The sequence below is a fragment of the Procambarus clarkii genome, unplaced genomic scaffold (assembly GCF_040958095.1).
Source record: "Procambarus clarkii isolate CNS0578487 unplaced genomic scaffold, FALCON_Pclarkii_2.0 HiC_scaffold_113, whole genome shotgun sequence".
NCBI lineage: Eukaryota > Metazoa > Arthropoda > Malacostraca > Decapoda > Cambaridae > Procambarus > Procambarus clarkii.
In genome coordinates, this window is record NW_027189146.1 from 2066596 (window position 1) to 2089087 (window position 22492).

At 44.9% G+C, this 22492-nt stretch overlaps 3 protein-coding genes and 2 non-coding genes across 5 annotated transcripts; 3 read left to right on the top strand and 2 right to left on the bottom strand.

The window, feature by feature from the left end:
- Positions 1–4759: 4759 nt before the first annotated feature.
- On the top strand, positions 4760–8445 carry LOC138360507 (histone H2A-like). The gene is made up of 2 exons (XM_069320277.1): positions 4760–5137; positions 8133–8445. The coding sequence occupies exons 1-2, from the start codon at positions 4770–4772 to the stop codon at positions 8269–8271; spliced, it is 507 nt and encodes a 168-aa protein (XP_069176378.1). The 5' UTR covers positions 4760–4769; the 3' UTR covers positions 8272–8445.
- On the bottom strand, positions 7657–7775 carry LOC138360523 (5S ribosomal RNA). The gene has a single exon (XR_011226445.1). It is a non-coding gene; the product is annotated as a 5S ribosomal RNA (ribosomal RNA).
- A 4470-nt stretch (positions 8446–12915) lies between the features above and the next one.
- Positions 12916–16598, top strand: LOC138360508 (histone H2A-like). The gene is made up of 2 exons (XM_069320278.1): positions 12916–13293; positions 16286–16598. The coding sequence occupies exons 1-2, from the start codon at positions 12926–12928 to the stop codon at positions 16422–16424; spliced, it is 507 nt and encodes a 168-aa protein (XP_069176379.1). The 5' UTR covers positions 12916–12925; the 3' UTR covers positions 16425–16598.
- On the bottom strand, positions 15810–15928 carry LOC138360525 (5S ribosomal RNA). Its single transcript, XR_011226447.1, has one exon. It is a non-coding gene; the product is annotated as a 5S ribosomal RNA (ribosomal RNA).
- A 4459-nt stretch (positions 16599–21057) lies between the features above and the next one.
- LOC138360512 (histone H2A) lies at positions 21058–21429 on the top strand. The gene has a single exon (XM_069320283.1). The coding sequence runs from the start codon at positions 21058–21060 to the stop codon at positions 21427–21429; it is 372 nt and encodes a 123-aa protein (XP_069176384.1).
- Positions 21430–22492: the final 1063 nt, after the last annotated feature.

The window sequence follows — 22492 nt, forward strand, 5'->3', positions numbered from 1 at the left end:
GTGATTGGTGGACGAGTTGCCAGGTTGCAGCTTCTGTACCGTGCCGGCACATAAATAGGTTCGGCTCAAGCGGCGGCAGCATCATTCCCCCGTGACTGTCTGAGCGTCTCTCATCACCTTGGTTATCTCATCATCATCATGGTAGAAGCAAAGCCTACCAAGAAGGCTGCGGCTGCTGCTGCTGTGGTGGCCACCACCAGGAAACCTCGCGTCCAGGTTGCTCACCCGAAAACTAGTCAAATGGTTCTAGCCGCGGTCGCAGCACTCAAAGACCGTAAGGGCTCGTCTCTACAAGCAATCAAGAAGTACGTTGTTGCCAACAACAAAGTCGAGGCTGCCAAGATCGCCATTTACATCCGAAGATTTCTCAAGAAAGCAGTGGCTGACGGCATTCTTGTTCAGACCAAGGGAAGTGGAGCTAGTGGATCATTCAAGCTGGCCGTAGCAGAGAAGAGGGCCGTTCTAACTCCCAAGAAAGCCACCACAACCAAGAAACCATCTACAGCAGCAAAGAAGGCCGTGGTAACTCCCAAGAAAGCCGCCACAAGCAACAAACCACCTACAGCCTTGAAAAAGAAGCAGCAGCAGCAGCAGCTTGTTGTTGGGAACAAAAAGCCCAAAATAAAGAGAGCTTCAAAATCTCCCAAACCACCCAAGGCAAAGAAAGCTGTCAAGAAAACAACAAAGGCAAAATAAACGACGACATGCAAGCAGCATGAATACACATGACAATAAACATCCAGGCCTCCCCCCTCAGTGGAGGGGCCTCATATGATTCCAAAAAGAGTTTAGTTTTGTAGACAAATAAATCATTACTTTTGGGGTAGATTTACTCTGTATATTATATATATATATATATATATATATATATATATATATATATATATATATATATATATATATATATATATATATATTTATATATACACATGGGTGAGGTGATATGGTACCAAAGTTTTGGGTAAGGTGATTGACATTTACACAAGATAAAACACGAACCAATGGGAATAAAAACATAAGAATGGAAGTAACTGCAGAAGGCCTATTGGCCCATAACACAAGCACTTCCTCTTGATGCTTCTATATTGGTTCGGAGTCTTGAAGCTATAATATATATATATATATATATATATATATATATATATATATATATATATATATATATATATATATATATATATATATATATATATATATATATATATATATGCACACAAAACTAAATAGTCTTGTTAGACAAATTGCCCCTATTAGAGGCAAGTTGACTAACAAGCCGAATGACTGCAATTGTTTTGAATTTGAGTTAAATCTAACATAGAAATGTAATCAAACCTAACCTAACCTATGCTAACCCAAGCTAAGCTAACCTAACCTAACCTAAGCTAACCCAAGCTAAGCTAACCTAACCTAACCTAACCTAACCTAACCTAACCTAAGCTAAGCTAACCTAACCTAACCTAACCCAGCAATTCATGATCTTAATATAATACTGTTAATTGGATAAACCAATTTGGAAAGAAATGTTCGAAAATAACAAAATTAACTGTGCTTGTTAGGAAAATTGGGCCTTGCATACTTGTCCCAATAGTGTGGTTCTCGCTTTTAGGTACGACATAAACGTATACCTAAGTTGAGAGAGAAAAAGATTCGCACTCAAACATGCATATCGATTGCCAGTCCTGAATTCTGGGTAGATATTCGTGTCCTCCCTTTTCATTTACCATCATTTGGATACTATCAAAACAGCTCTGAGAAGGATAAAATGAATAAAACGGGTAGCTCACTCATGTAAAAAGGAAGAGTTGGGAAAGATCTCTCTCTCTCTCTCTCTCTCTCTCTCTCTCTCTCTCTCTCTCCCCCCCCACCCCCCCCCCCCCCAATGATCCTGCTCTGCTAGTATATAACGTAACAAACCTTCCCCCCCCCCCCCCCCTCCCTCCCCAATCAGAGTCCCTTTAAGCATGCGAGGATAAAAAATAGATTTCATAAGACCCAATGTGCTAGCTGATATCAAAACAATTTATGTTATCGTCTATTAAGCCCTTCAGTAAAAAAAGTATAGGGACCTAATTAGGTCCCGTTTTGAGGTGGTGGTGGGTGGAATCGATGGATTAGCCAAGCTCTTATCCGCCGAATCCGTAGAGGGTACGACCCTGGCGCTTCAGAGCGTACACCACGTCCATAGCAGTGACGGTCTTCCTCTTGGCGTGTTCCGTGTAGGTTACAGCATCACGGATGACGTTCTCGAGGAACACCTTCAGGACGCCACGGGTCTCTTCGTAGATGAGACCCGAAATACGCTTCACGCCGCCACGACGAGCTAAGCGACGAATAGCGGGCTTGGTGATGCCCTGGATGTTGTCACGTAGCACCTTACGATGACGCTTGGCGCCACCCTTTCCGAGTCCCTTGCCTCCCTTGCCGCGTCCAGTCATGGTGTTGAAGTTGTGTGAATCGAATTGACGAATGCCCGCACGATTTCCCGACTATATCCCATCAAGCGGACGTACTAGTAGCATTGCAACTCCTGCCTGCCCTTACTTTACGCTTGTGGTCGAGTAGACACGGCTTTCTCACAACGCTTTCAAAACTGCAGTTGCCTACTCGTCTGTTTCACGTCCCTGTGAAATGACTTTTGCACAAATCCAAAAAATAGAGCAAAATCAGCGATAATAGTGATTGAGGTGAGCCGCCTGTTGGCTGCAGCCAGAGGAAGGAGGGGAGGGGCAACGGGGTGACGTAGGCGAGTCGAGCAGCCAATGGCGCTCGAGCAAGCGCCTCGAGACGGCGTATATAAGCAAAAATTTTTCGGCGCCGGCCATCACAAACCACAGTTGTTCACCATGGCTCGCACCAAGCAGACTGCTCGCAAGTCCACGGGAGGCAAGGCTCCTCGTAAGCAGCTGGCCACCAAGGCAGCACGCAAGTCTGCTCCTGCCACAGGGGGTGTGAAGAAGCCTCACCGTTACAGGCCCGGAACGGTCGCCCTGCGTGAGATCCGTCGTTACCAGAAGAGCACCGAGTTGCTCATCAGGAAACTTCCCTTCCAGCGTCTGGTGCGCGAGATTGCCCAGGACTTCAAACCGATCTTCGCTTCCAGTCGTCTGCCGTCATGGCTTTACAGGAGGCATCCGAGGCTTACCTGGTCGGTCTCTTCGAGGACACTAACCTCTGTGCCATCCACGCCAAGCGTGTCACCATCATGCCAAAGGACATTCAGCTTGCTCGCCGTATCCGTGGAGAGCGTGCATAAGCTAAATCGACCACCCTAGTATACACCAAACTCGGCCCTTCTCAGGGCCAAAATATCCTTCTAAGGAGATTTCAGACATTCCTAGCATCAGTCATATGAATTAACCTTCATCTACACATATAATAAATAAATAATAAATAAACAAATACACTAATTTAGGTGTCATACATACACGTGATATCAATAAATCAAGTCATTTGTAGTACAACCTGTTCTCTTACAAACAAAACGCCGTCGCTTTTCGCTCTTATGCACTGTCAAGGATCACCCACCCCCCCCCCCCCCCCCCCAAAATAAAAATTGTCATACTGTACTAGAAATAAAAGCAGCTTGTATAAGTGACATACTGTCCAGTCCTGTTTTATTCTGTTTTCGGTCCTCTGGCTTAATCTGTTAAGTTAGGAGATGACATTTTAAATTAACCGTTTTCTTGACATTTTCAAACCTAAGAGGGTGGCCTGCATAGTAATCCTAATGTGGAACATAACAATGAATCTCTAATCTCTAGAAAAAAAAAAAGATACCGAGTGCTTATATGTGTTGAGAGAGAGAGAGAGAGGAGAGAGGAGAGAGAAGAGAGAGAGAGAGAGAGAGAGGAGAGAGAGAGAGAGAGAGGAGAGAGAGAGAGAGAGAGGAGGAGAGGAAGAGACACAGACAGACAGACAGACAGACAAGACAGAGACAGACAAGACAGAGACAGACAGACAGACAGACAGACAGAGACTGAGAGAGAGAAACACACACAGACAGTTTCATAAATATTCTCATTTTATAGCTATTTGCTTTCAGTGACAGAGGTTTTTGTTATAATAGTATTGGTGTCTAACACTCACAATCTCTTTAGAAATTAAAGTGTGGCTCCAATGGAGCCGAGTTTGTTGGTTTGAGGCCAAGCCACCACCACAGGGCAGTAAGTAAGCCGTTTACTTGGAGGAGGTGTACTTGGTGACGGCCTTAGTGCCCTCAGAGACGGCGTGCTTGGCCAGTTCTCCGGGCAACAGGAGCCTTACAGCCGTCTGGATCTCCCGACTGGTAATGGTGGAACGCTTGTTGTAGTGGGCCAGGCGAGAAGCCTCGGCGGCGATGCGCTCGAAGATGTCGTTCACGAACGAGTTCATGATCGACATGGCTTTGGAAGAGATACCAGTGTCGGGGTGGACCTGCTTCAGCACTTTGTAGATGTAGATGCTGTAGCTCTCCTTCCTCCTGCGCTTCTTTTTCTTATCGCCCTTGGCAATGGCCTTCTGGGCCTTTCCGGCCTTCTTGGCAGCCTTTCCAGATGCCTTGGGTGGCATGATGATGCTCGTGCTGGCTGGCGTTGCGATACAATAATGAACTTTTGCGCGAGGCGAGCTTTCCTTTTATATCCCGCTCGCGACTCAGCTCAGAGCGGGTCGCGTGGCGGAGCGCGCTGATTGGTCAGTGGCGGGCTCCCTTGATCCTGAGCGGGGTATATAACACGAAGCTCGATCTGCGGGGCGGCATAAAACACCACAAACCCACAACAGCAGCAGCAATGTCAGGACGCGGCAAGGGAGGCAAAGTGAAGGGCAAGTCAAAGTCTCGCTCCAGCAGGGCCGGACTTCAGTTCCCCGTGGGCAGAATTCACCGTCTGCTGCGTAAGGGCAACTACGCCGAACGCGTCGGTGCTGGCGCTCCTGTCTACCTGGCAGCCGTCATGGAATACCTCGCTGCCGAAGTTCTGGAGCTCGCCGGTAATGCCGCACGTGACAACAAGAAGACCCGTATCATCCCACGTCACTTGCAGTTGGCCATCCGCAACGACGAAGAACTCAACAAACTTCTGTCTGGCGTAACCATTGCACAGGGAGGTGTTCTTCCAAACATTCAGGCAGTTCTTTTGCCAAAGAAGACAGAGAAGAAGTAAGCACTTCTGCCACCCACCACGACAAATACCATAACCAGGCTCCATCCGGAGCCACACACACTTTAATAGAGAGATTCAAGTAGACAATCAACTTTCAAACATTAATAATAACATTTATATTGATTTCATTTGGAATGTGTACATAACAAACAAACAAAACAAAATTATAGGGGATATTCAGCATCACTTGGAATATTAACCAATCATATAAATCCAATATATATTTTATATTTTACTTTAAGCGAGGAATTCATATTATATTAATTTTTAATCATACAAATGAACAAAAGCAATTCTTCACTAGACGTAATGAATGAATAAATGATCAAGGTTTTAATGTGTTTCATGAATATATATATATATATATATATATATATATATATATATATATATATATATATATATATATATATATATATATATATATATATATATATATAATAATATATATATATATATAATACTTGTGAACCAGAATATGTTTGAGCAGCAGCGATCGTGCCTGCCATTGGCCGAAGTGCAACAATTCAAATAATTTAAAGGGCCTGCTCGGGTATATAAGAGAGGCTGGGAGACTGGGGCCGGTGGTGGGTGATGGGTGATGAGTGATGGTGTGGTGTGGTATGGTGTTGTTAAGAGTTGATTTACGGCCAGCCAGCCAGCTGCAGCCAAGGCAGGGCAGGGCAGGGCAAGGCAAGGCAAGGCAAGGCAAGGCAAGGCAAGGCAAGCAAGGCAATAACAGGACAGGACAGGCAAGGCAAGGCAAGGCAAGGCAAGGCAAGCAGGCGGGCGGGCGGGCGGGCGGGCGGGCGGGCGGGCAGGCAGGCAGGCAGGCAGCCAGCCAGCCAGCCAGCCAGCCAGCCAGCCAGCCAGCCAGCCAGCCAGCCAGCCAGCCAGCCAGCCAGCCAGCCAGCAGGCAGGCAGGCAGGCAGGCAGGCAGGCAGGCAGGCAGCCAGCCAGCCAGCCAGCCAGCCAGCCAGCCAGCCAGCCAGCCACTCCCACTTTGTATTTATATGCATTCAATTTATATTCAAACATTATATATGTTAAGGGCCTAGTTTTAGTGTTTATTTTAAAAATGACAAACATCGAGTCGTTTTACCAGTCCTTTAGCGTTAACGGTGATGCATTTTAAAACTGAACAGAAATCACCTTTTCTGGATATATCAAATATCGAATCCGCTTAATGTGCCTACAATTCAATCATTCAAAAAATACATAATTTACATCATGCCTTTTCATAGAACAGACAATAAGATTTGAGACAATAAGAACTTTACTTTTATAACTAAAGTTGCACAATTATACCAACTCTATGGTGGCTGGGTGGTAAGGTGTGTGGCTGGTATTTTGGAAGTCGCGAGTTCAAACGACCCAATGGGAATAATACTTTTTTTTTTTTGCCATACAATCTTCCTAATACTATTATGTAGGTTTGTGTGTGTGTTTTTTTATTCATTCTTTGGTTTTATAGATGACATACATATTGACTCCTTTTACCGGTCCTTAATTAGGCTCTGGGGAAGCAATGGTGGTGGTGGTGGTGGTGGTGCATTTAAAACTAAACCAAAAATCACCAGTTCTGGACGCGTCAAATATCATATCCGCTTAATGTGTCTACAACCTAATTACTTAAAACTACACTATTTAATTCATTCATATCATGTGCATATTGGTCATTATGCTCATACAACCGACATCAAAATTTATTTTCATTATTAGAATCATACATTTCATCAAGTAATACAGATACAAAGAGATTTTCTTTCTGAGAAGACCGTTAGTATTGGCTTGCAGGCAGGCAGGCAGGCAGGCATTTGAGGGTTATTATTTCGCCTGTTGATTGGGGGGAGGGTTGATGTGTTAGGGGGTTTTCGGTTAGATGTGGTGGTGGTGATTGGTGGTGATTGGTGGTGATTGGTGGTGATTGGTGGTGATTGGTGGTGGTGGTGGTGGTGGTAGTAGGTGGGAGTTGGGGGGGGGGGGGGGGGGGAGGGAAGGGGAGGGGAATGATGGTCTGTGGATTCGTTCTCCGTACCCTTTACATATAAGCAAAAATATGCCTTCTTGTGGGTATAGAAACATTAACACAAATTATATCAGTAACTGATATTGTAGCCTTTTAAACAGAAAAGATTTGTACATACAAATACTTTTTAATTATCATTTATTTGTGGAAATGGCATTTACGTCATTAAATTGATACCTCAGCATCAAGCTTGTGTCCTGCAGCAGTGGTCCAGTGGTAAAGTGTATATAAGTGATGCGTATTCTTGGAGTTGCGAGTTCAAACCCGGATTAAGCTATATATATATACAACATGTTTTGTTTTGGTTGTTTGTTTTTGTATAAAGCCTCACACAATATCTATATTAAGCGAGTTTGTTTTAAACATGACATACATATTAATTCATTTTACCAGGCCTTATTCCACACAACTCCGTGAATTTCCCGTGGAGCCAGCCATTCAAACAAAAACAAACGAAACAAAACAAAACAAAACAAAAAACATTATTGCCAACAGCATTTGGTGTTCCCAGGCGGTCACCCATCCAAGTACTAACCAAACCCAACGTTGCTTAACTTCGCTGATCGGACGAGAAGCGGTGTTCTCAACGTGGTATGGCCGTTGGCATGAGACTGCCTACACATTGTGGCTAATAACCAACTCTTTTAAGTCATCGCGGCAGGATACGGACCTGCTTGTGGTGTCTTAATGGTAATTGTATCCTAACATATTTTTGTCTCCTTGGCATGGATATTTAACATCGTTTATTCAGTCTTGGGTTTATGTTCTTTCGCCATTTACAGACATTTTACATCTACCTACTTCCTCAGCCTGCCCTGCCAATTTCTAATGAATTTGTGGATTTTCTTTTGTAATACAAACATGTGTGTGCTCATCTGCTCTTCAGTTTTTATGATATTTGTCTCATCTGTCCTGCTTTATGATACTTTTACAAAGAACATGAACAAATGCTTCTATTTTAGAGAAGATATGGGATCCAGGTTTCGGAGCCGTAAAACCAACCGTCGTGATTGGTGGACGAGTTGCCAGGTTGCAGCTTCTGTACCGTGCCGGCACATAAATAGGTTCGGCTCAAGCGGCGGCAGCATCATTCCCCCGTGACTGTCTGAGCGTCTCTCATCACCTTGGTTATCTCATCATCATCATGGTAGAAGCAAAGCCTACCAAGAAGGCTGCGGCTGCTGCTGCTGTGGTGGCCACCACCAGGAAACCTCGCGTCCAGGTTGCTCACCCGAAAACTAGTCAAATGGTTCTAGCCGCGGTCGCAGCACTCAAAGACCGTAAGGGCTCGTCTCTACAAGCAATCAAGAAGTACGTTGTTGCCAACAACAAAGTCGAGGCTGCCAAGATCGCCATTTACATCCGAAGATTTCTCAAGAAAGCAGTGGCTGACGGCATTCTTGTTCAGACCAAGGGAAGTGGAGCTAGTGGATCATTCAAGCTGGCCGTAGCAGAGAAGAGGGCCGTTCTAACTCCCAAGAAAGCCACCACAACCAAGAAACCATCTACAGCAGCAAAGAAGGCCGTGGTAACTCCCAAGAAAGCCGCCACAAGCAACAAACCACCTACAGCCTTGAAAAAGAAGCAGCAGCAGCAGCAGCTTGTTGTTGGGAACAAAAAGCCCAAAATAAAGAGAGCTTCAAAATCTCCCAAACCACCCAAGGCAAAGAAAGCTGTCAAGAAAACAACAAAGGCAAAATAAACGACGACATGCAAGCAGCATGAATACACATGACAATAAACATCCAGGCCTCCCCCCTCAGTGGAGGGGCCTCATATGATTCCAAAAAGAGTTTAGTTTTGTAGACAAATAAATCATTACTTTTGGGGTAGATTTACTCTGTATATTATATATATATATATATATATATATATATATATATATATATATATATATATATATTATATATATATATATATTTATATATACACATGGGTGAGGTGATATGGTACCAAAGTTTTGGGTAAGGTGATTGACATTTACACAAGATAAAACACGAACCAATGGGAATAAAAACATAAGAATGGAAGTAACTGCAGAAGGCCTATTGGCCCATAACACAAGCACTTCCTCTTGATGCTTCTATATTGGTTCGGAGTCTTGAAGCTATAATATATATATATATATATATATATATATATATATATATATATATATATATATATATATATATATATATATATATATATATATATATATGCACACAAAACTAAATAGTCTTGTTAGACAAATTGCCCCTATTAGAGGCAAGTTGACTAACAAGCCGAATGACTGCAATTGTTTTGAATTTGAGTTAAATCTAACATAGAAATGTAATCAAACCTAACCTAACCTATGCTAACCCAAGCTAAGCTAACCTAACCTAACCTAAGCTAACCCAAGCTAAGCTAACCTAACCTAACCTAACCTAACCTAACCTAACCTAACCTAAGCTAAGCTAACCTAACCTAACCTAACCCAGCAATTCATGATCTTAATATAATACTGTTAATTGGATAAACCAATTTGGAAAGAAATGTTCGAAAATAACAAAATTAACTGTGCTTGTTAGGAAAATTGGGCCTTGCATACTTGTCCCAATAGTGTGGTTCTCGCTTTTAGGTACGACATAAACGTATACCTAAGTTGAGAGAGAAAAAGATTCGCACTCAAACATGCATATCGATTGCCAGTCCTGAATTCTGGGTAGATATTCGTGTCCTCCCTTTTCATTTACCATCATTTGGATACTATCAAAACAGCTCTGAGAAGGATAAAATGAATAAAACGGGTAGCTCACTCATGTAAAAAGGAAGAGTTGGGAAAGATCTCTCTCTCTCTCTCTCTCTCTCTCTCTCTCTCTCTCTCCCCCTCACCCCCCCCCCCCCCACCAATGATCCTGCTCTGCTAGTATATAACGTAACAAACCTTCCCCCCCCCCCCCCCCCTCCCTCCCCAATCAGAGTCCCTTTAAGCATGCGAGGATAAAAAATAGATTTCATAAGACCCAATGTGCTAGCTGATATCAAAACAATTTATGTTATCGTCTATTAAGCCCTTCAGTAAAAAAAGTATAGGGACCTAATTAGGTCCCGTTTTGAGGTGGTGGTGGGTGGAATCGATGGATTAGCCAAGCTCTTATCCGCCGAATCCGTAGAGGGTACGACCCTGGCGCTTCAGAGCGTACACCACGTCCATAGCAGTGACGGTCTTCCTCTTGGCGTGTTCCGTGTAGGTTACAGCATCACGGATGACGTTCTCGAGGAACACCTTCAGGACGCCACGGGTCTCTTCGTAGATGAGACCCGAAATACGCTTCACGCCGCCACGACGAGCTAAGCGACGAATAGCGGGCTTGGTGATGCCCTGGATGTTGTCACGTAGCACCTTACGATGACGCTTGGCGCCACCCTTTCCGAGTCCCTTGCCTCCCTTGCCGCGTCCAGTCATGGTGTTGAAGTTGTGTGAATCGAATTGACGAATGCCCGCACGATTTCCCGACTATATCCCATCAAGCGGACGTACTAGTAGCATTGCAACTCCTGCCTGCCCTTACTTTACGCTTGTGGTCGAGTAGACACGGCTTTCTCACAACGCTTTCAAAACTGCAGTTGCCTACTCGTCTGTTTCACGTCCCTGTGAAATGACTTTTGCACAAATCCAAAAAATAGAGCAAAATCAGCGATAATAGTGATTGAGGTGAGCCGCCTGTTGGCTGCAGCCAGAGGAAGGAGGGGAGGGGCAACGGGGTGACGTAGGCGAGTCGAGCAGCCAATGGCGCTCGAGCAAGCGCCTCGAGACGGCGTATATAAGCAAAAATTTTTCGGCGCCGGCCATCACAAACCACAGTTGTTCACCATGGCTCGCACCAAGCAGACTGCTCGCAAGTCCACGGGAGGCAAGGCTCCTCGTAAGCAGCTGGCCACCAAGGCAGCACGCAAGTCTGCTCCTGCCACAGGGGGTGTGAAGAAGCCTCACCGTTACAGGCCCGGAACGGTCGCCCTGCGTGAGATCCGTCGTTACCAGAAGAGCACCGAGTTGCTCATCAGGAAACTTCCCTTCCAGCGTCTGGTGCGCGAGATTGCCCAGGACTTCAAGACCGATCTTCGCTTCCAGTCGTCTGCCGTCATGGCTTTACAGGAGGCATCCGAGGCTTACCTGGTCGGTCTCTTCGAGGACACTAACCTCTGTGCCATCCACGCCAAGCGTGTCACCATCATGCCAAAGGACATTCAGCTTGCTCGCCGTAATCCGTGGAGAGCGTGCATAAGCTAAATCGACCACCCTAGTATACACCAAACTCGGCCCTTCTCAGGGCCAAAATATCCTTCTAAGGAGATTTCAGACATTCCTAGCATCAGTCATATGAATTAACCTTCATCTACACATATAATAAATAAATAAATAAATAAACAAATACACTAATTTAGGTGTCATACATACACGTGATATCAATAAATCAAGTCATTTGTAGTACAACCTGTTCTCTTACAAACAAAACGCCGTCGCTTTTCGCTCTTATGCACTGTCAAGGATCACCCACCCCCCCCCCCCCCCCCCCAAAATAAAAATTGTCATACTGTACTAGAAATAAAAGCAGCTTGTATAAGTGACATACTGTCCAGTCCTGTTTTATTCTGTTTTCGGTCCTCTGGCTTAATCTGTTAAGTTAGGAGATGACATTTTAAATTAACCGTTTTCTTGACATTTTCAAACCTAAGAGGGTGGCCTGCATAGTAATCCTAATGTGGAACATAACAATGAATCTCTAATCTCTAGAAAAAAAAAAAGATACCGAGTGCTTATATGTGTTGAGAGAGAGAGAGAGAGAGAGAGAGAGAAGAGAGAGAGAGAGAGAGAGAGAGAGAGAGAGAGAGAGAGAGAGAGAGAGAGAGAGAGAGAGAGAGACACAGACAGACAGACAGACAGACAAGACAGAGACAGACAAGACAGAGACAGACAGACAGACAGACAGACAGAGACTGAGAGAGAGAAACACACACAGACAGTTTCATAAATATTCTCATTTTATAGCTATTTGCTTTCAGTGACAGAGGTTTTTGTTATAATAGTATTGGTGTCTAACACTCACAATCTCTTTAGAAATTAAAGTGTGGCTCCAATGGAGCCGAGTTTGTTGGTTTGAGGCCAAGCCACCACCACAGGGCAGTAAGTAAGCCGTTTACTTGGAGGAGGTGTACTTGGTGACGGCCTTAGTGCCCTCAGAGACGGCGTGCTTGGCCAGTTCTCCGGGCAACAGGAGCCTTACAGCCGTCTGGATCTCCCGACTGGTAATGGTGGAACGCTTGTTGTAGTGGGCCAGGCGAGAAGCCTCGGCGGCGATGCGCTCGAAGATGTCGTTCACGAACGAGTTCATGATCGACATGGCTTTGGAAGAGATACCAGTGTCGGGGTGGACCTGCTTCAGCACTTTGTAGATGTAGATGCTGTAGCTCTCCTTCCTCCTGCGCTTCTTTTTCTTATCGCCCTTGGCAATGGCCTTCTGGGCCTTTCCGGCCTTCTTGGCAGCCTTTCCAGATGCCTTGGGTGGCATGATGATGCTCGTGCTGGCTGGCGTTGCGATACAATAATGAACTTTTGCGCGAGGCGAGCTTTCCTTTTATATCCCGCTCGCGACTCAGCTCAGAGCGGGTCGCGTGGCGGAGCGCGCTGATTGGTCAGTGGCGGGCTCCCTTGATCCTGAGCGGGGTATATAACACGAAGCTCGATCTGCGGGGCGGCATAAAACACCACAAACCCACAACAGCAGCAGCAATGTCAGGACGCGGCAAGGGAGGCAAAGTGAAGGGCAAGTCAAAGTCTCGCTCCAGCAGGGCCGGACTTCAGTTCCCCGTGGGCAGAATTCACCGTCTGCTGCGTAAGGGCAACTACGCCGAACGCGTCGGTGCTGGCGCTCCTGTCTACCTGGCAGCCGTCATGGAATACCTCGCTGCCGAAGTTCTGGAGCTCGCCGGTAATGCCGCACGTGACAACAAGAAGACCCGTATCATCCCACGTCACTTGCAGTTGGCCATCCGCAACGACGAAGAACTCAACAAACTTCTGTCTGGCGTAACCATTGCACAGGGAGGTGTTCTTCCAAACATTCAGGCAGTTCTTTTGCCAAAGAAGACAGAGAAGAAGTAAGCACTTCTGCCACCCACCACGACAAATACCATAACCAGGCTCCATCCGGAGCCACACACACTTTAATAGAGAGATTCAAGTAGACAATCAACTTTCAAACATTAATAATAACATTTATATTGATTTCATTTGGAATGTGTACATAACAAACAAACAAAACAAAATTATAGGGGATATTCAGCATCACTTGGAATATTAACCAATCATATAAATCCAATATATATTTTATATTTTACTTTAAGCGAGGAATTCATATTATATTAATTTTTAATCATACAAATGAACAAAAGCAATTCTTCACTAGACGTAATGAATGAATAAATGATCAAGGTTTTAATGTGTTTCATGAATATATATATATATATATATATATATATATATATATATATATATATATATATATATATATATATATATATATATATATATAATATAATATAATATAATATATTATAATACTTGTGAACCAGAATATGTTTGAGCAGCAGCGATCGTGCCTGCCATTGGCCGAAGTGCAACAATTCAAATAATTTAAAGGGCCTGCTCGGGTATATAAGAGAGGCTGGGAGACTGGGGCCGGTGGTGGGTGATGGGTGATGAGTGATGGTGTGGTGTGGTATGGTGTTGTTAAGAGTTGATTTACGGCCAGCCAGCCAGCTGCAGCCAAGGCAGGGCAGGGCAGGGCAAGGCAAGGCAAGGCAAGGCAAGGCAAGGCAAGGCAAGGCAATAACAGGACAGGACAGGCAAGGCAAGGCAAGGCAAGGCAAGGCAAGCAGGCGGGCGGGCGGGCGGGCGGGCGGGCGGGCAGGCAGGCAGGCAGGCAGCCAGCCAGCCAGCCAGCCAGCCAGCCAGCCAGCCAGCCAGCCAGCCAGCCAGCCAGCCAGCCAGCCAGCCAGCCAGCCAGCCAGGCAGGCAGGCAGGCAGGCAGGCAGGCAGGCAGGCAGGCAGCCAGCCAGCCAGCCAGCCAGCCAGCCAGCCAGCCAGCCAGCCAGCCACTCCCACTTTGTATTTATATGCATTCAATTTATATTCAAACATTATATATGTTAAGGGCCTAGTTTTAGTGTTTATTTTAAAAATGACAAACATCGAGTCGTTTTACCAGTCCTTTAGCGTTAACGGTGATGCATTTTAAAACTGAACAGAAATCACCTTTTCTGGATATATCAAATATCGAATCCGCTTAATGTGCCTACAATTCAATCATTCAAAAAATACATAATTTACATCATGCCTTTTCATAGAACAGACAATAAGATTTGAGACAATAAGAACTTTACTTTTATAACTAAAGTTGCACAATTATACCAACTCTATGGTGGCTGGGTGGTAAGGTGTGTGGCTGGTATTTTGGAAGTCGCGAGTTCAAACGACCCAATGGGAATAATACTTTTTTTTTTTTGCCATACAATCTTCCTAATACTATTATGTAGGTTTGTGTGTGTGTTTTTTTATTCATTCTTTGGTTTTATAGATGACATACATATTGACTCCTTTTACCGGTCCTTAATTAGGCTCTGGGGAAGCAATGGTGGTGGTGGTGGTGGTGGTGCATTTAAAACTAAACCAAAAATCACCAGTTCTGGACGCGTCAAATATCATATCCGCTTAATGTGTCTACAACCTAATTACTTAAAACTACACTATTTAATTCATTCATATCATGTGCATATTGGTCATTATGCTCATACAACCGACATCAAAATTTATTTTCATTATTAGAATCATACATTTCATCAAGTAATACAGATACAAAGAGATTTTCTTTCTGAGAAGACCGTTAGTATTGGCTTGCAGGCAGGCAGGCAGGCAGGCATTTGAGGGTTATTATTTCGCCTGTTGATTGGGGGGAGGGTTGATGTGTTAGGGGGTTTTCGGTTAGATGTGGTGGTGGTGATTGGTGGTGATTGGTGGTGATTGGTGGTGATTGGTGGTGATTGGTGGTGGTGGTGGTGGTGGTAGTAGGTGGGAGTTGGGGGGGGGGGGGGGGGGGGAAGGGGAGGGGAATGATGGTCTGTGGATTCGTTCTCCGTACCCTTTACATATAAGCAAAAATATGCCTTCTTGTGGGTATAGAAACATTAACACAAATTATATCAGTAACTGATATTGTAGCCTTTTAAACAGAAAAGATTTGTACATACAAATACTTTTTAATTATCATTTATTTGTGGAAATGGCATTTACGTCATTAAATTGATACCTCAGCATCAAGCTTGTGTCCTGCAGCAGTGGTCCAGTGGTAAAGTGTATATAAGTGATGCGTATTCTTGGAGTTGCGAGTTCAAACCCGGATTAAGCTATATATATATACAACATGTTTTGTTTTGGTTGTTTGTTTTTGTATAAAGCCTCACACAATATCTATATTAAGCGAGTTTGTTTTAAACATGACATACATATTAATTCATTTTACCAGGCCTTATTCCACACAACTCCGTGAATTTCCCGTGGAGCCAGCCATTCAAACAAAAACAAACGAAACAAAACAAAACAAAACAAAAAACATTATTGCCAACAGCATTTGGTGTTCCCAGGCGGTCACCCATCCAAGTACTAACCAAACCCAACGTTGCTTAACTTCGCTGATCGGACGAGAAGCGGTGTTCTCAACGTGGTATGGCCGTTGGCATGAGACTGCCTACACATTGTGGCTAATAACCAACTCTTTTAAGTCATCGCGGCAGGATACGGACCTGCTTGTGGTGTCTTAATGGTAATTGTATCCTAACATATTTTTGTCTCCTTGGCATGGATATTTAACATCGTTTATTCAGTCTTGGGTTTATGTTCTTTCGCCATTTACAGACATTTTACATCTACCTACTTCCTCAGCCTGCCCTGCCAATTTCTAATGAATTTGTGGATTTTCTTTTGTAATACAAACATGTGTGTGCTCATCTGCTCTTCAGTTTTTATGATATTTGTCTCATCTGTCCTGCTTTATGATACTTTTACAAAGAACATGAACAAATGCTTCTATTTTAGAGAAGATATGGGATCCAGGTTTCGGAGCCGTAAAACCAACCGTCGTGATTGGTGGACGAGTTGCCAGGTTGCAGCTTCTGTACCGTGCCGGCACATAAATAGGTTCGGCTCAAGCGGCGGCAGCATCATTCCCCCGTGACTGTCTGAGCGTCTCTCATCACCTTGGTTATCTCATCATCATCATGGTAGAAGCAAAGCCTACCAAGAAGGCTGCGGCTGCTGCTGCTGTGGTGGCCACCACCAGGAAACCTCGCGTCCAGGTTGCTCACCCGAAAACTAGTCAAATGGTTCTAGCCGCGGTCGCAGCACTCAAAGACCGTAAGGGCTCGTCTCTACAAGCAATCAAGAAGTACGTTGTTGCCAACAACAAAGTCGAGGCTGCCAAGATCGCCATTTACATCCGAAGATTTCTCAAGAAAGCAGTGGCTGACGGCATTCTTGTTCAGACCAAGGGAAGTGGAGCTAGTGGATCATTCAAGCTGGCCGTAGCAGAGAAGAGGGCCGTTCTAACTCCCAAGAAAGCCACCACAACCAAGAAACCATCTACAGCAGCAAAGAAGGCCGTGGTAACTCCCAAGAAAGCCGCCACAAGCAACAAACCACCTACAGCCTTGAAAAAGAAGCAGCAGCAGCAGCAGCTTGTTGTTGGGAACAAAAAGCCCAAAATAAAGAGAGCTTCAAAATCTCCCAAACCACCCAAGGCAAAGAAAGCTGTCAAGAAAACAACAAAGGCAAAATAAACGACGACATGCAAGCAGCATGAATACACATGACAATAAACATCCAGGCCTCCCCCCTCAGTGGAGGGGCCTCATATGATTCCAAAAAGAGTTTAGTTTTGTAGACAAATAAATCATTACTTTTGGGGTAGATTTACTCTGTATATTATATATATATATATATATATATATATATATATATATATATATATATATATATATATATATATATATATATACACATGGGTGAGGTGATATGGTACCAAAGTTTTGGGTAAGGTGATTGACATTTACACAAGATAAAACACGAACCAATGGGAATAAAAACATAAGAATGGAAGTAACTGCAGAAGGCCTATTGGCCCATAACACAAGCACTTCCTCTTGATGCTTCTATATTGGTTCGGAGTCTTGAAGCTATAATATATATATATATATATATATATATATATATATATATATATATATATATATATATATATATATATATATATATATATATATATATGCACACAAAACTAAATAGTCTTGTTAGACAAATTGCCCCTATTAGAGGCAAGTTGACTAACAAGCCGAATGACTGCAATTGTTTTGAATTTGAGTTAAATCTAACATAGAAATGTAATCAAACCTAACCTAACCTATGCTAACCCAAGCTAAGCTAACCTAACCTAACCTAAGCTAACCCAAGCTAAGCTAACCTAACCTAACCTAACCTAACCTAACCTAACCTAAGCTAAGCTAACCTAACCTAACCTAACCCAGCAATTCATGATCTTAATATAATACTGTTAATTGGATAAACCAATTTGGAAAGAAATGTTCGAAAATAACAAAATTAACTGTGCTTGTTAGGAAAATTGGGCCTTGCATACTTGTCCCAATAGTGTGGTTCTCGCTTTTAGGTACGACATAAACGTATACCTAAGTTGAGAGAGAAAAAGATTCGCACTCAAACATGCATATCGATTGCCAGTCCTGAATTCTGGGTAGATATTCGTGTCCTCCCTTTTCATTTACCATCATTTGGATACTATCAAAACAGCTCTGAGAAGGATAAAATGAATAAAACGGGTAGCTCACTCATGTAAAAAGGAAGAGTTGGGAAAGATCTCTCTCTCTCTCTCTCTCTCTCTCTCTCTCTCTCTCCCCCTCACCCCCCCCCCCCCCACCAATGATCCTGCTCTGCTAGTATATAACGTAACAAACCTTCCCCCCCCCCCCCCTCCCTCCCCAATCAGAGTCCCTTTAAGCATGCGAGGATAAAAAATAGATTTCATAAGACCCAATGTGCTAGCTGATATCAAAACAATTTATGTTATCGTCTATTAAGCCCTTCAGTAAAAAAAGTATAGGGACCTAATTAGGTCCCGTTTTGAGGTGGTGGTGGGTGGAATCGATGGATTAGCCAAGCTCTTATCCGCCGAATCCGTAGAGGGTACGACCCTGGCGCTTCAGAGCGTACACCACGTCCATAGCAGTGACGGTCTTCCTCTTGGCGTGTTCCGTGTAGGTTACAGCATCACGGATGACGTTCTCGAGGAACACCTTCAGGACGCCACGGGTCTCTTCGTAGATGAGACCCGAAATACGCTTCACGCCGCCACGACGAGCTAAGCGACGAATAGCGGGCTTGGTGATGCCCTGGATGTTGTCACGTAGCACCTTACGATGACGCTTGGCGCCACCCTTTCCGAGTCCCTTGCCTCCCTTGCCGCGTCCAGTCATGGTGTTGAAGTTGTGTGAATCGAATTGACGAATGCCCGCACGATTTCCCGACTATATCCCATCAAGCGGACGTACTAGTAGCATTGCAACTCCTGCCTGCCCTTACTTTACGCTTGTGGTCGAGTAGACACGGCTTTCTCACAACGCTTTCAAAACTGCAGTTGCCTACTCGTCTGTTTCACGTCCCTGTGAAATGACTTTTGCACAAATCCAAAAAATAGAGCAAAATCAGCGATAATAGTGATTGAGGTGAGCCGCCTGTTGGCTGCAGCCAGAGGAAGGAGGGGAGGGGCAACGGGGTGACGTAGGCGAGTCGAGCAGCCAATGGCGCTCGAGCAAGCGCCTCGAGACGGCGTATATAAGCAAAAATTTTTCGGCGCCGGCCATCACAAACCACAGTTGTTCACCATGGCTCGCACCAAGCAGACTGCTCGCAAGTCCACGGGAGGCAAGGCTCCTCGTAAGCAGCTGGCCACCAAGGCAGCACGCAAGTCTGCTCCTGCCACAGGGGGTGTGAAGAAGCCTCACCGTTACAGGCCCGGAACGGTCGCCCTGCGTGAGATCCGTCGTTACCAGAAGAGCACCGAGTTGCTCATCAGGAAACTTCCCTTCCAGCGTCTGGTGCGCGAGATTGCCCAGGACTTCAAGACCGATCTTCGCTTCCAGTCGTCTGCCGTCATGGCTTTACAGGAGGCATCCGAGGCTTACCTGGTCGGTCTCTTCGAGGACACTAACCTCTGTGCCATCCACGCCAAGCGTGTCACCATCATGCCAAAGGACATTCAGCTTGCTCGCCGTATCCGTGGAGAGCGTGCATAAGCTAAATCGACCACCCTAGTATACACCAAACTCGGCCCTTCTCAGGGCCAAAATATCCTTCTAAGGAGATTTCAGACATTCCTAGCATCAGTCATATGAATTAACCTTCATCTACACATATAATAAATAAATAAATAAATAAACAAATACACTAATTTAGGTGTCATACATACACGTGATATCAATAAATCAAGTCATTTGTAGTACAACCTGTTCTCTTACAAACAAAACGCCGTCGCTTTTCGCTCTTATGCACTGTCAAGGATCACCCACCCCCCCCCCCCCCCCCAAAATAAAAATTGTCATACTGTACTAGAAATAAAAGCAGCTTGTATAAGTGACATACTGTCCAGTCCTGTTTTATTCTGTTTTCGGTCCTCTGGCTTAATCTGTTAAGTTAGGAGATGACATTTTAAATTAACCGTTTTCTTGACATTTTCAAACCTAAGAGGGTGGCCTGCATAGTAATCCTAATGTGGAACATAACAATGAATCTCTAATCTCTAGAAAAAAAAAAAGATACCGAGTGCTTATATGTGTTGAGAGAGAGAGAGAGAGAGAGAGAGAGAGAGAGAGAGAGAGAGAGAGAGAGAGAGAGAGAGAGAGAGAGAGAGAGAGAGAGAGAGAGAGAGAGAGAGACACAGACAGACAGACAGACAGACAAGACAGAGACAGACAAGACAGAGACAGACAGACAGACAGACAGACAGAGACTGAGAGAGAGAAACACACACAGACAGTTTCATAAATATTCTCATTTTATAGCTATTTGCTTTCAGTGACAGAGGTTTTTGTTATAATAGTATTGGTGTCTAACACTCACAATCTCTTTAGAAATTAAAGTGTGGCTCCAATGGAGCCGAGTTTGTTGGTTTGAGGCCAAGCCACCACCACAGGGCAGTAAGTAAGCCGTTTACTTGGAGGAGGTGTACTTGGTGACGGCCTTAGTGCCCTCAGAGACGGCGTGCTTGGCCAGTTCTCCGGGCAACAGGAGCCTTACAGCCGTCTGGATCTCCCGACTGGTAATGGTGGAACGCTTGTTGTAGTGGGCCAGGCGAGAAGCCTCGGCGGCGATGCGCTCGAAGATGTCGTTCACGAACGAGTTCATGATCGACATGGCTTTGGAAGAGATACCAGTGTCGGGGTGGACCTGCTTCAGCACTTTGTAGATGTAGATGCTGTAGCTCTCCTTCCTCCTGCGCTTCTTTTTCTTATCGCCCTTGGCAATGGCCTTCTGGGCCTTTCCGGCCTTCTTGGCAGCCTTTCCAGATGCCTTGGGTGGCATGATGATGCTCGTGCTGGCTGGCGTTGCGATACAATAATGAACTTTTGCGCGAGGCGAGCTTTCCTTTTATATCCCGCTCGCGACTCAGCTCAGAGCGGGTCGCGTGGCGGAGCGCGCTGATTGGTCAGTGGCGGGCTCCCTTGATCCTGAGCGGGGTATATAACACGAAGCTCGATCTGCGGGGCGGCATAAAACACCACAAACCCACAACAGCAGCAGCAATGTCAGGACGCGGCAAGGGAGGCAAAGTGAAGGGCAAGTCAAAGTCTCGCTCCAGCAGGGCCGGACTTCAGTTCCCCGTGGGCAGAATTCACCGTCTGCTGCGTAAGGGCAACTACGCCGAACGCGTCGGTGCTGGCGCTCCTGTCTACCTGGCAGCCGTCATGGAATACCTCGCTGCCGAAGTTCTGGAGCTCGCCGGTAATGCCGCACGTGACAACAAGAAGACCCGTATCATCCCACGTCACTTGCAGTTGGCCATCCGCAACGACGAAGAACTCAACAAACTTCTGTCTGGCGTAACCATTGCACAGGGAGGTGTTCTTCCAAACATTCAGGCAGTTCTTTTGCCAAAGAAGACAGAGAAGAAGTAAGCACTTCTGCCACCCACCACGACAAATACCATAACCAGGCTCCATCCGGAGCCACACACACTTTAATAGAGAGATTCAAGTAGACAATCAACTTTCAAACATTAATAATAACATTTATATTGATTTCATTTGGAATGTGTACATAACAAACAAACAAAACAAAATTATAGGGGATATTCAGCATCACTTGGAATATTAACCAATCATATAAATCCAATATATATTTTATATTTTACTTTAAGCGAGGAATTCATATTATATTAATTTTTAATCATACAAATGAACAAAAGCAATTCTTCACTAGACGTAATGAATGAATAAATGATCAAGGTTTTAATGTGTTTCATGAATATATATATATATATATATATATATATATATATATATATATATATATATATATATATATATATATATATATATATATATATATATATATAATATATATATAATATATTATAATACTTGTGAACCAGAATATGTTTGAGCAGCAGCGATCGTGCCTGCCATTGGCCGAAGTGCAACAATTCAAATAATTTAAAGGGCCTGCTCGGGTATATAAGAGAGGCTGGGAGACTGGGGCCGGTGGTGGGTGATGGGTGATGAGTGATGGTGTGGTGTGGTATGGTGTTGTTAAGAGTTGATTTACGGCCAGCCAGCCAGCTGCAGCCAAGGCAGGGCAGGGCAGGGCAAGGCAAGGCAAGGCAAGGCAAGGCAAGGCAAGGCAAGGCAATAACAGGACAGGACAGGCAAGGCAAGGCAAGGCAAGGCAAGGCAAGCAGGCGGGCGGGCGGGCGGGCGGGCGGGCGGGCAGGCAGGCAGGCAGGCAGCCAGCCAGCCAGCCCAGCCAGCCAGCCAGCCAGCCAGCCAGCCAGCCAGCCAGCCAGCCAGCAGCCAGCCAGGCAGGCAGGCAGGCAGGCAGGCAGGCAGGCAGGCAGGCAGGCAGGCAGCCAGCCAGCCAGCCAGCCAGCCAGCCAGCCAGCCAGCCAGCCACTCCCACTTTGTATTTATATGCATTCAATTTATATTCAAACATTATATATGTTAAGGGCCTAGTTTTAGA

What these genes read in the sequence shown, in the direction of transcription:
- LOC138360507 (XM_069320277.1), top strand. Translation starts at nt 4,770, where the DNA reads ATGTCAGGACGCGGCAAGGGAGGCAAAGTGAAGGGCAAGTCAAAGTCT. An exon ending in CCAAAGAAGACAGAGAAGAA is followed by an intron (nt 5,138 to 8,132) that starts GTAAGCACTTCT and finishes CTTCTATTTTAG; the next exon opens with AGAAGATATGGGATCCAGGT.
- LOC138360508 (XM_069320278.1), top strand. Translation starts at nt 12,926, where the DNA reads ATGTCAGGACGCGGCAAGGGAGGCAAAGTGAAGGGCAAGTCAAAGTCT. An exon ending in CCAAAGAAGACAGAGAAGAA is followed by an intron (nt 13,294 to 16,285) that starts GTAAGCACTTCT and finishes CTTCTATTTTAG; the next exon opens with AGAAGATATGGGATCCAGGT.
- LOC138360512 (XM_069320283.1), top strand. Translation starts at nt 21,058, where the DNA reads ATGTCAGGACGCGGCAAGGGAGGCAAAGTGAAGGGCAAGTCAAAGTCT.